The 12,552-nt window shown below is 47.2% G+C and overlaps 1 protein-coding gene across 1 annotated transcript; it reads left to right on the plus strand.

Annotated features, from left to right (window-relative positions):
• The first annotated feature begins 8,169 nt into the window (after nt 1-8,169).
• LOC125551564 (probable transcription factor At3g04930) lies at nt 8,170-9,661 on the plus strand. The gene has a single exon (XM_048714816.1). It carries the CDS (start codon nt 8,288-8,290, stop codon nt 9,332-9,334), a length of 1,047 nt encoding a protein of 348 aa, XP_048570773.1. The 5' UTR covers nt 8,170-8,287; the 3' UTR covers nt 9,335-9,661.
• The last annotated feature ends 2,891 nt before the right edge of the window (nt 9,662-12,552 follow it).

The following is a 12,552-nucleotide window of genomic DNA, read 5'->3' on the forward strand; positions in this document are numbered from 1 at the left end:
TCGTAATGGCTAAACCCTAGATGTCTAGCCTATGTGATTTGTCTTAGCTTATATGGACTAAACCCTCCGGTTTATATAGACACCGGAGGGGTCTAGGGTTGTAAATAGTCGGTTTACAGAGAAAGGAAATAATACATCCGAACGCTAGGCTTGCCATCCACACAAAGGAGAGTCCCATCCGGACACGGGGAAAGGTCTTCTGCCTTGTATCTTCACGACCCACTAGTCCGGCCCATATCAAATTGTCCGGACACCCGATGACCCCTTAGTCCAGGACTCCCTCAATCGCCGAGTTGGAGGAGCTGCCCCGGAGCTAGGGCTTCTCCAGAGGTAATGTTGTCGTTAATGACAAAACGAGGCATCGATCCCACCGTCGATGGCACAGTGTAACTCTCAATGAAAGCACCAATGTCGGTGTAAAAACCGGCCGATCTTGGGTAGGGGGTCCCAAACTGTGCGTCTGAGGATCAAAGGTAACATGAGACAGGGAGACACGATATTTAACTAGGTTTGGGCCCTCTTAATGGAGGTAAAACCCTATGTCATGCTTGATTGTATTCGATGAGTATAGGGGTAACAAGAGTTGATCTACCTCGAGATCATAATGGCTAAACCCTAGATGTCTAGCCTATATGAATTCTGATTGCCTCTATGGACCAAACCTCCAGTTTATATAGATACCGGAGGGGCTTAGGGTTGTAAAGAGTCGGTTTACAGAGAAAGGAAAATACACATATGGACATCTAAACTTGCCATCGACGCATAAGAGAGTCCCATCCGGACACGGGGGAAGGTCTTCTGCCTTGTATCTTCATGGCCCATTAGTCTGGCCCATATCAAATAGCCTGGACACCCGAGGACCCCTTAGTCTAGGACTCCCTCACCCACCTTTCTCCATCAACAATTATCGGTTGGTATCAGTTGAGCCTAAGTTTTTGCTTCTTCGAATGAGTTGCACTATTCTTCGAATGCCATTTATTTTTATTTGTTGTTTGAATAAAATACTTAAGATCTGATTTTTTATAAGAGAGAGTCTTCACATAGCTACTTAATTATTTGACTACTCATTGATCTTCACTTATATCTTTTTGGAGTAGTTTGTCGTTTACTCTCGTGCTTCACTTATATCCTATTAGTAAATGGTTGAATGAATTGAATATCGTAAATCTGAAATTATATATGTTTCATATGCTTACCCATGGGGAGTAATGACTTCACATATAAGATGTATAGGTGGTAAAATTTATTGAAAGTTAGCAAACACGACATTGGTCACTTGAACAATTAATGAAAGAATATGAAGGAAGAGAGATTTCACATATAAATATACTATCATGGACATCTTCTATGATCATGAGCCCCATTAATTATTTTCAAACTTGAGCAAATTAGTTGAAGTTGGAAAAGGAAGACAACATAATGAGTTATGTTTGGGTATATTTGTATAGAAGTATATTGTTATGGATCCTCCAACATGTAGTCCTTGCTTAGGACCTTTTGCTAGCCAAAAAATCGTACTAAGTAGAGATACTACTTGTGCATCCAAAAACCCTTAAACCCAGTTTCTTGCCATAAGTGTCCACCATATCTACCTATCGATTGAATAAGATCCTTCAAGTAAGTTGTCATCAGTGCAAAAAGAAATAAAAATTGCTCCTAAATATGTATGATATTTTATTGTAAGGGAAAATAAGCATTGTACGCACTTGTGATGGTAAAGAAATAAAAGCGACAAACTGCATAATAAAGGTTGCTATCACAAAGGGCAATATAACGTGACGTTCCTTTGCATTAAGGGCTTGCACATCCAAAAATAAAAAGCGTATGACAACCTTTGCTTCCTTCTGTGAAGGGCCTATCATTTACTTTTATGTAATTACTTTTATGCAAGAGTCAATAGTATTCCTTCTCATTTCAACCTCAATTATTCTCTAGTTGGCAAGTATCATGTGGTGGGGAAAGATCCAAGCATATATGGCCATTCAAATATATTTGATCATGAATTATTATTGTTGACAATTATCTATATGATAAATAAGTTGGGAGGCAAAACATTAAGCCCCTATATTTCTCTGTTTTTGATGGATGCTATTTGTTCTAAAAATATGCTTTTAGTGTTAGCAATCATGGAAGACTATATGATAGTTGATTATGTGGAATTAGCTAAATCAAAGCTCTTACATAGACCCTTCGGGAAAAATAAGATGAATTGCAATTGTTTGATGACTGAGAACATTGTTTGTTAGTTTTCAAGAAAGTTTATGGTCTATACTTTAACATGTGAATAGCTTGCTACTTGATCATGAGAAGTTTTATGAGATGAGGTATTGTTTATGATATATAATGATGCTAGAAAAGGGGTTTGGAACTATCATTGATCAAAATTATGCACTATGCTAGCATTCACACTTCATAAATTATTTATTTTATCATTTACCTACTCGAGGATGAGCGGGAATTAAGCTTGGGGATGTTGATACATCTCCAATGTATCTATAATTTATGAAGTATTCATACCATGTTTACAACAATTTTATATTGTTTTGGTATGATTTGATTAGAACTAACCTGGACTAACGCTATTTTCAGCAGAACTACCGTGGTGTCATTTTTTGTGCAGAAATAAAAGTTCCCGGAATGGGCTGAAAATTTACGGTGATTTTTTATGGACCAAAAGAGACCCCTGAAGCACCGGAGCGGGGCCAGGAAGTGGACTAGGGAGCCAGAAGCTTGGGGGCACGCCCCCCCCCCCCCGAGCTCGTGGGCCCCTTGGGCACCCCCTGGCCTAAGACCGACGCCAAAAATTCCTATAAATACAAAAAAGCCCGGAAAGAACCGTAGATGAGAACTTCCGCTGTCGCAAGCCTCTCTATCCATGAAAACTCAATCGGGACCCCATTCCGGCACCCTGCCAGAAGAGGAAATCATCACCGAAGGACATCTTCATCATCCCGGCGTCCACCATGATAAGGATGGAGTAGTTCACCCTCGGGGCTAAGGGTATGTACCGGTAGCTATGTGTTTAATCTCTCTCCCTCTCTTGTATTCTTGATTTGGCACGATCTTGATGTACCACGATCTTTATTAATATAGTTGGATATTATGGTGTTCTTCCCTCTCTACCTTCTTGTGACGAATTGAATCTTTTCATTTGAGGTTTTGTTATGTCAGATTGAATCTTTTGATGTGATAGCACTTGATGTATGTCTTGCGATGGGATATCTGTGGTGACAATGGGATGTTATATTGATTCACTTGACATATGTTTCGGTTATCAACTTGCGGATTCCTATGGTGACATTGGGGTAATCTATGCATAGGGGTTGATACACAATTTTATATTCCTTTCTCTGATAGAAATCTTGGGGTACTCTTTGAAGTTCTTTGTACTGGATTGAATATTACGAATCTAAAGTTGTTTGATGCATATCCTATAATCAACTCACGGATATTTGTGGTGACATTGGAGTATCTAGGTGACATTAGAGTTGGTTGATGTGTATCATATGGTGTTATTTTAGTACGAACTCTAGGGATATTTGTGACACTTATAGGAATAGCTCAAAAGGTGAAAGAATAACTTTGAGGTGGTTTTGTACCCTACAAACAATTTCATTTTATGTTCTCCACGATAGGAACTTTGGAGTGATTCTCTGTTGCACGTCGAGGGATTGTATATGATCCAATTATGTTATCATTGTTGAGAGATTACACTAGTAAAAGTACGAACCCTAGGCCTTGTTTTCAAGCATTGCAATACCGTTTTGCTCACTTTTGTTACTAGTTACCTTGTTTTTTTATTTATTCGGATTATAAAAATATATTTCTACCATTCATACTACGCTTTTCCATCTCTTCGCCGAACTAGTGCGTCTATATAATTTACCATTGTATTAGGTGTGTTGGGGACACAAGAGACTCTTTATTATTTGGTTGCAGGGTTGTTTGAGAGAGACCATCTTCATCCTACGCCTCCCACAGATTGATAAATCTTAGGTCATCCACTTGAGGGAAAATTGCTACTGTCCTACAAAATTCCATCCTTGGAGGCCCAACACGAGTCTACAAGTATAAGTTGCAGAGTAGACATCATTGATCTACCTCGAGATCGGATGAACTAAACCCTAGATGAGTAGGATGATGGTTCTAGCCTCTACAGACTAAACCCTCTGGATTATATAGACAACAGGGGTACCTAGGGTTACATATGTCGGTTGCCATCGGGAGACAAATACGCCGGCTATGCTAAATCATCCTGGGAGGAGATGCCAGGCATTCGAAGGTTTCCTTCTATAGTACGGAGTTATCTCAAGCTCGGCCTTCCTTAACAGAATCCGGAGTGGCAGGTCGGCCCATGAGAGATAGACCGACAGCTTGAGGACCCCCTAATCCTGGACCCCCTCACCTGCGCCCGACCTATCCTCGCCTCCCCTTGCGCGAGGACTGGTGGGTAGCAGCTGCGCTCGGCCCAGCCTCGCCTCCCCACGCGAGGATATGTTGGTAGTGGCGGCAGGACCGTGCATCAGTGGCGATGGGTGTAGCTCTGAATTTTATCTGAATCTTGTTCTAGTGTTTCTTAATCTTAATGTCTGCTCCAGTCCGCGTCCAAATGGGTAGCAGTGTTGGGCGCATGAACCGTCCGTCCATGTACGCTACCATTTTACTGGCCCAAATGGACAGAACGCAGGAAAAAGGGACAAGATTTGGGTCGCTGGGTTGGAACCTAGAGGGCGTTCGCTGGGAGTGCTAAAAAATCAAACGTCAACAAGATGACATTTCCGAGAAAGAAAGAACTCAACAAAGATAATTCCACCTTTAGAGCAAGCATAACAGTGGGCTTATAGCCCGCTTACATGACATTTTTGCCTATATGGATAAGGGTAATGTGAAAAAGTAAGAGCATCTATAGTCGGATCCCTCAAAGACTCCCTAAACGTCTGGGTGAACAGTCCATATGGTGCCCGGTCAAAAAAATAACCCAACCAGATCCCTCAAAGTCTCGTTATACATCCGAGCTATCCGACGTACTTCAAACCCATCTCATATCTGGGGAGGATATGAAGGCGACCGGCCATGCCCGGACGCGCCCGCTCTAACATGGAGTACAAGAGTGAACCACACCTGCAGCCTCACATTCATGTTTCTGTGTTGCGCATGCCCATTCCGTGAACCCGAACTAGTCGCATAGTGCCAGAGCAGGGCTCGCGTCGGAGAGGAAAGCCACCCGAGCTAGGCATAGCGGTGTCGGAGCTTGCTCGCGTTGCGCTGGAGGTGGAGCTCCCACCGCGAGCACGGGCCGCAGCTCGCCCGTGCCGTACCGTGTTGGAGGCGGAGCTCCGCCGCGAACCGGGGTTGTAGCCCGCCTACGCCGGTGCCGGAGCTCGCCTGCCGCATCGCCTTGGAGGCTGAGCTCCCGCCGCGAGCTGGGTCCGGGGCCACAGCTCGCCCGCGCTGCGTTGAAGGCGGAGCTCTCACCGTGCAGCAGCCGGGCGCGCGGGGCGCGCATGCTGCTACAGCAAGCGTCACGAGCTGCCATCGTGTGCTGGTCGAGCGTGCATGGTGGCTACCATCGGGCGTGCGAGCTGGGCATTGCTGCCGCATCAGCCACCGCGGCATGCTGGCATCATGCTAGCCGCATACGTAGCGTAGTAGCACAAGTACATGCACGCGCGCAGTGCTGGCTAGCTTGCTCTGGCATGGGCGAACGTGCGTGAGGCCGTCGATGCGCGTGTGTGCATGCAGTTGGCTGCCGAGCTCCCATGTGAGTCCGTGTTGGCCTTCGGCTCACCTGCAATGCAATCTTCCTCCACCTACAGCAACACGCTGCCACTATCCGTGCACACAACCTGTTCGATGAAATGTTGCTTGTAGAGAGAGAAATTGAGGGTTGAAAATGATGTGTAGTTGCTTTAGAGAGAGAAAATGAGGATGAAAGCGGGCGTGCCCAGACACTGACCAGACGTGTTCACCGAAGCTTGAGGGACCGAATTAGGTACTGCCTTCGTTTCTTTTTAGTCTGCACTTAAGATTTGATCAAAGTCAAACTTTCTAAAGTTTGATCAATTTTGTAAAAAATATCAACTTCTACAATATTAAAGCTATATGATATAAACATTAATTTCATGATGTATCTAGCAATATTGAGTTCATACTGTGAATCTTGATTTTTTTTAATATAAACTTAATCAAAATTAACGAAGTTTGAATTTAATCAAATCTTATATGCAGACAAAAAAATGGAGGTGCGCATAGCCGCACTATTACCAGCCTTAGAGCATCTCCAGCCGCGTCTCCAACAAGCCTCTCAGGCGACTTTTCGGCCGCCGGCGTCAAAAAACGACCCAGTCGCACCCCCCAGGGCTCAATTTTCGCCGGCTCAGGCCGAAATTGACGCCGGCGGACCCAACCCGAACCCGGCACGCTGGGGGCGCTCGGGGGCGCCGGGTGAATCGTTTTTGGCGCGAAAGAGCCGTGGGCCCTCCTTGCCAGCGACTTGTCTCGCTTCTCGCCGCTTCGTCGTCCTCATCGTCTTGTTTCCCGCGGCGAATCAATGCCAAAGCTACCGCGCGCTGCCGTGTTGGTCACCCTCTGCTATTGATACCTCACGGGCGGCACAGTGAAGGCGTGACGACGCGCGCCCCCGCGCATGCCACGCGTAGACGAGACCGCCACACGTGCTAGCGCCGCCTCCGCCTATATAAGCCGACCCCAGCGCGCCGGTGGCACGCACAGAGTTTCCACCACCGACGCGCCCTCTCTCCCCTTTCTCCCTCTCCCCTCGCCGTTCCAATTCAAAAAAATGGCCGAACGATTTCCAGGCGATGGCGCGGCGGCGAACGGCTTCGGCCGCCGCCACCTTCACGAGGACGAAACTTGGCTCCTCTTTGAGGCCGAGTACTCGGTCCCGCCGGACATGCGGGTGCCCGGGGCGTGGAGAATCAGCGTCGGTGGGGTCCCGATGCCACCACTGCCCACCGGGGCGGCGCGTCGTGCGGAGATCGCGCGTATCCGCGCCTCTCTGCCACTGGCGGCGAGGAAGGGGCAGCGCTACGTCCCCGACAGCCCGCTCCGGGAACCGTACTTCCGTCGTAGTCACGCCGAGCAGCTCGAGGCCACCAATGGCGTCGTGCCCTTCGGCAGGCTCAACTCTGAGGGGCGGCGCCGATGGTGGGGCGTGCCCGGTCGCACGCTGGAGGCCGTCCTCGAGTACATCGAGGGTGGCAACACGCCGAGGCTGGAGTACCCCTCCCCGCCGTCCTTCTCCCACCGCCGTGGGAGCTCGTGGACGCCGAGGCGAATGGACCCCGGGGCGTCCTCCTCCTCGTCCGGTCGGTCGACCGGCTCTCCCTACCTCCGCCCCGTCAAGCCGGAGCCCCAGGAGCCTCAGGACACGCCTGTCAGCCGGCGCACCCGCAGCTTCGGTATCCGCATCGCCGACTCCACCCCCGCTTCCGGACGCCTCGTCCTCGTCGTGCCCAAACCGGAGCCCAGTCTCCCCCCAGAGTACGAGGAGATAGCCTGGCGCGGCTTCTTCGACGCGGACGCCCTGCGCTGGGCGCGCGACGACTACCTCCGGACCGAGATGACCCGGCAGACCCGGACCCTGTAGGAGATCGCCGCCCGCAAGCGTGGGCGCGAGGACGAGCACGACGTCGTGATCCTCGACAGCGACGAGGACGAGGACGCCGCCGGACCGTCCAACCCGCCGCGCCAACCAGGGGAGGGTTGCAACAGGGACGGCGGCCACGACGGAGGCGGCGACGACGACGACGACGATGCCGACGGCGGCGACTACACGCGATTCTACAGTCTACTCGGCATGTAGAACTGTAAGAGCGGCGGCCGGCGAGGAGCGGCGGCCGGCGAGGAGCGGCGAGGTGAGCGAGACGGCGGGCGAGCATAGTAGTGTGTTTTTTCTTTTTGTAAAATACTTTAAATATGTATGAACGGGCGTGTTTGTGCCGTGTTTGGTCGAATTTGGTTTGAAGTCGCCGAAATATGCATGAACTCGCCGTGTTTACGGCGTTCAAAAAAATCCCATGGACACCACGACTGGGTGGCATCACGTCTTCAACGCGCGTTTTACATCAGTACGTCTCAGAGACGATTTTTAGCGTCTCCTGGAGGCCAACGACTGGAGATGCTCTTATGTTCGTGGCACAAATCCAGAAACACGGGGTGCGATGACTAACCAGGGCCGCTAGCCCAAACCCCCCTCGAGCCCAATGCAGCGAAAACCCCAACCCTAATACCGACTCGAACCGATCCCCATCTCCGATCCGATCCGATGCTTCCCATGGTCGACGACCCCTCCGCCGCCGGCGCCGCTGCGTCCTCCTCCTTCCCTGACGCCGACGCCTATGGCAACGGGGACTCTGAAGACATCGAGTTCCCAGTCGATCCAATTCCCAATCCTCCCTTCTCCTCCTCTGCTCCCGTCGCCGCCCCCGCCTCTGCCACGGCCACGGTCGGGGAGCGGCGGCCCCTGTTCCAGCGGCTATGGACGGAGGAGGATGAGATCGTGATCCTACGCGCGTTCGCCGAGTTTACGGCGCAGCGGGGCACGGCGTTCGCGTCCCACCAGTACGACACGGAACCCTTCTACGAGGAGATGCGCCGACGCCTCCAGCTCGATTTCTCCAAGAGCCAGCTCGCCGAGAAGCTTCGCCGCCTTAAGCGCAAGTACCGCAACTGCGTCGAGCGCCTCCGTTGCTCCGGCAACACGTTCTCCTTCCGCTCCCCTCACGAGCAGGCCGTCTTCGAGATCGCTCGCAACATCTGGCGCCCCTCCTCCGACAAGCACGGCCGCGACCCCAACGCCGCTGACTCTGAAGACGACGCCACAATCACCGCCACGAATGCTGCAGCCAACGGAGACGCCAAGTCCCCGTCCTCCTCAAAGGCGCATCGCCGTGGCCGCCGCAGGCGTACGGCTGACTTGGCTGCCGATGCGTCCGAGGGGCCTCAGCCGTACATATCGGGGCCCATGCCTGTCAAGACGGAGGACTCGCTGCCGGCATTCTTTCCTCAGGTCTCCATGGACGGTGCTGAGCCTGTTGTGGCGCCAGTGGTGAACACGGAGAGCAGCGTCCTGACGCCTCTGTTCAAGGAAATGGTCCGTGCCATGCTAGGCATCGGCGGCTGCCCGTCGCCGCTGGGCCTGGGAGCGAAGGTGCGGGAGCAACCGTCTGCAGTTCTCGGGATACCCATGGAGGGAGAGAAGTGGAGGCAACAGAGGATTCTGGAGCTGGAGGTGTACCTGCGGCGGATCGACCTGCTGCAGGACGAGGTGAAGTCGGCACTGGAGGAGCTAAAATCCACGCCGCCAACATGATGATTGTGGCCGCTATTCAGCTTCGCCATTCCTTGGTTCAATTGTCATTAGTCCCAGGTACCGTCCATAAAAAAATGTTTTAAACCTGTTTGAAACGCAGGAACTTCGTAGGAATTGCCCTTGTCCAGGATTATATATATATATATATATATATATATCAAATTTGCAGCGCGACGCTGCCTTAGCAGTTGTGTTAGGCTCGAGCATTAGAGTTAATTTACGTGGTTCAGGTTGTTAATTTATGTGGTTCTGACTGTCGGTCAGCTGTTTTTCTCGTGTTACTGTTTTTTATATATGTGATCATGAATAAGCATGGAGTTTTCCAAATCACATGTGTAGACGTCCCAGCCATATCCTCATAAGCTGAGGAGCATTGTCTGCTTGGTGTGCTGTGCGAATCAGCGCAATGATGAAAAGCACTAAGCAGAACTCCCAGGAAGGCAAAATATATACTCCAATATGAGGTGTATTATTATATTGCGTATAATGATAAGCTGAGGAGTAGTACATACGAGACAAAAGTTACGTCACGTAGCATAAAAGGAGAGGGTAAAAAAGACTAGGTTCATCCAAGTTTGCTAACAAATATCACCTTGGTTGTGAATTATAAGATGTTTTGGATACTTCAATATAGACTACATATACAAACTGCATTAAATTGCTAACAAATATTACATCAGATTCAAATTAGAAGAGGTTTAAGATATTTTAATATAGACTACATACACATCTTATAATTTGGGTATTAGCACAACCGAGTGGGGCAAAAGCTCCAAAGCGAACTCAGAGCCAGCTTTAGCGCTCTGGCCTCGACCTGGACAAAACATCTTAGGCCAGTTCTTTTTTGCTGGCTTCTGGAATAAGATGCCCTCTACCTCTGAAAGCTCAATCAAAAATTATTCTCTTAAAAGCCTAGTGGTTCCCCGCAAAAAAAAAGCCTAATGGTTAAGTCTTTTTTTTGGCGGGTCTAGTGGTTAAAGTTTTAATTAGTAGGTTTCTAGAAAGATAAATTTGGTTGGGTTTACAAAATAAGCTGGGTCCCGGCGGCTTAATCTAGAAGCCCAAAAGAACTGGCCTTAAGAGCATCTCCAATAGGTGCTATATAATAGGGACCACCTATGTGACGCTCTCTGCGTCAAATTGCTGAGGATTTGCAGAGGAGTGTGTTCGACTGGGCCGCCCCATGAAGATAGCGACGCGACGCGAACTGTAGCTCAAAAAGAAAACTTGCAAAGCGGAGAATTCGAACACAGGATAGACTGCTCTAAAGTATGCGTTGCTACCAGTTGAGCTAGAAGCCGTATTCGACCATATTGGAGCATCAAACTTAAAGAACAAAATGCGCTGCACGGATCCGATTAGTTCAGGAATTTTGAAAGCATTTTTTTCTTCAAAAAAACGGAATGTTCCGTGAGACGCAAACACTATCCAAAATTGTGAAAAATATTTGGAAAACTACATTTAAAAAAAGAAACATTTTTTGAGAATCATGAACAATTTTTTGAAACGTGAACATTTTTCCAAATTCCAAAACAAAATTGGGAAACGTGAACGTATTTGAAAATTCCTGAACAAAATATGAAAACATGATTTTAATGAAACTTGTGAACATTTTTCTAAACTCCTGAAAAATGAAAATGCGAACAAATGTTTAAAATTTGTGAGCAATTTTTTAAAACAGGAACATTTTTTGAACATTGTAAATTTGAAAAGAAAACAATCAAACATTTTTTTGTAAAACTAGATTTTTTTTGAAATTCCAGAACAAATTTTGAAAAATGCGAACAAGTTTTGATTTTTTTTAAAATGTGAACAATTTTTTAAAACAGGAGCATTTTTTTCAATTTATGAACAATTTTAAAAGCGCGAACTTTTTTTTTCATATTTGAATGTTTTTCTAAAACAGGATTTTTTTTGAAATTTCCGAACAATTTTTGAAACATGATCTTTTAAAAAATAAACTTGAAAAATAAATAAATGTAAAAGTGAAAAAACAAAAAGAAAACAAAAAACAAAAAACAAAATTCAAAAAGAAGAAAAAGAAATAGAAATGCGGAAAAAAGGAAAAAACTAAAAACAAAAAAATGCAAGAGGAAACAGGAAAACCCGTCACAATGATAAAAATGGTTCGGAGAAGGTTCCCAAAACCGGCTGCCCAGATTTTTTATAATGGGCCGGCCCATTGCTAGCGATGCGGCGCTTCGCCTGTGCGTTGCGTCGACATTTTGACGCAACAAGCGGCGCATATGGTTTTCCATATAATAGGGTCTAAACTGGAGGTCGAAGCAAAATTTCGTAACACCTCAAACTGATTTTTACAACATCAAAGACCTTCAACTCCGCTTAAAAAAAGACCTTCAACTCCAATAGATAGCTAAAAACATTTTTTAATGCATATTGCATAGATCATTCATATAAACATTCAAACATCGCATAGATTAAACATAAAGAACACTACTATACTCATCCGACACATAGTCGGTGTCGATAGACTTCCAATATGCCAGGTCGTCATCGAAGCTCAGCTCCTCCTGTGAATCAAGGTTGATCACCATCGATGGGCCAGCCTCATCCCCTTTCACCTTCTCAACATCTCACTTCCAAAGAAACTCTGCCTTGTATTGGACATACTGTGGGTTCTCCCTCGCAACGACGCCATCGCCTCCTCGTCGCTCTCGCCGGGAAGAATGCAGGTATCCTTCTTCTCCTCCCCCTCGTTGTCCGACACTGTTGGTGCAATATCTTGCCCCTTGTGTTTTGGAGACGGTTGTCAGAAATAACATGGGAATAATTGGTTTATTAGTGCACACAGAGAGAAATAGTTTTAGGCGTACCTAGAAGAATATTATATTCTACCATGAAGTTTGAAGAACTTCGCTGAGGAACATCTGCATTACAGAGAAGAAACAGATACATTTCGAGAAGAAAGTGTACCGAGAAGATTGTGTGAAGGAGATGACCCCTTAAAATTATTGTTGATGCGAAGCAATTTTCATTTGGTGTGTCCAAAGAAAAATGGCTGCAGTCGAGAAGGTCGAAGACGAAGCGAAGATGTAGTATTCGTTTTTTTCATTGTTCTTCTTCTCTTATTTGAGTCATAGGGCCTCTGTATTATTAAGAGGGGTATAGGTTCTTGGTGCTTAGGTCTGTTGTGATGGTTAGCTGAAACCTATGAGAGTGGAGCGAAATCTATTTGTGTTCCGAATAAATACTTGTCA

This window comes from Triticum urartu, chromosome 4, assembly GCF_003073215.2.
Source record: "Triticum urartu cultivar G1812 chromosome 4, Tu2.1, whole genome shotgun sequence".
NCBI classification, from domain to species: domain Eukaryota; kingdom Viridiplantae; phylum Streptophyta; class Magnoliopsida; order Poales; family Poaceae; genus Triticum; species Triticum urartu.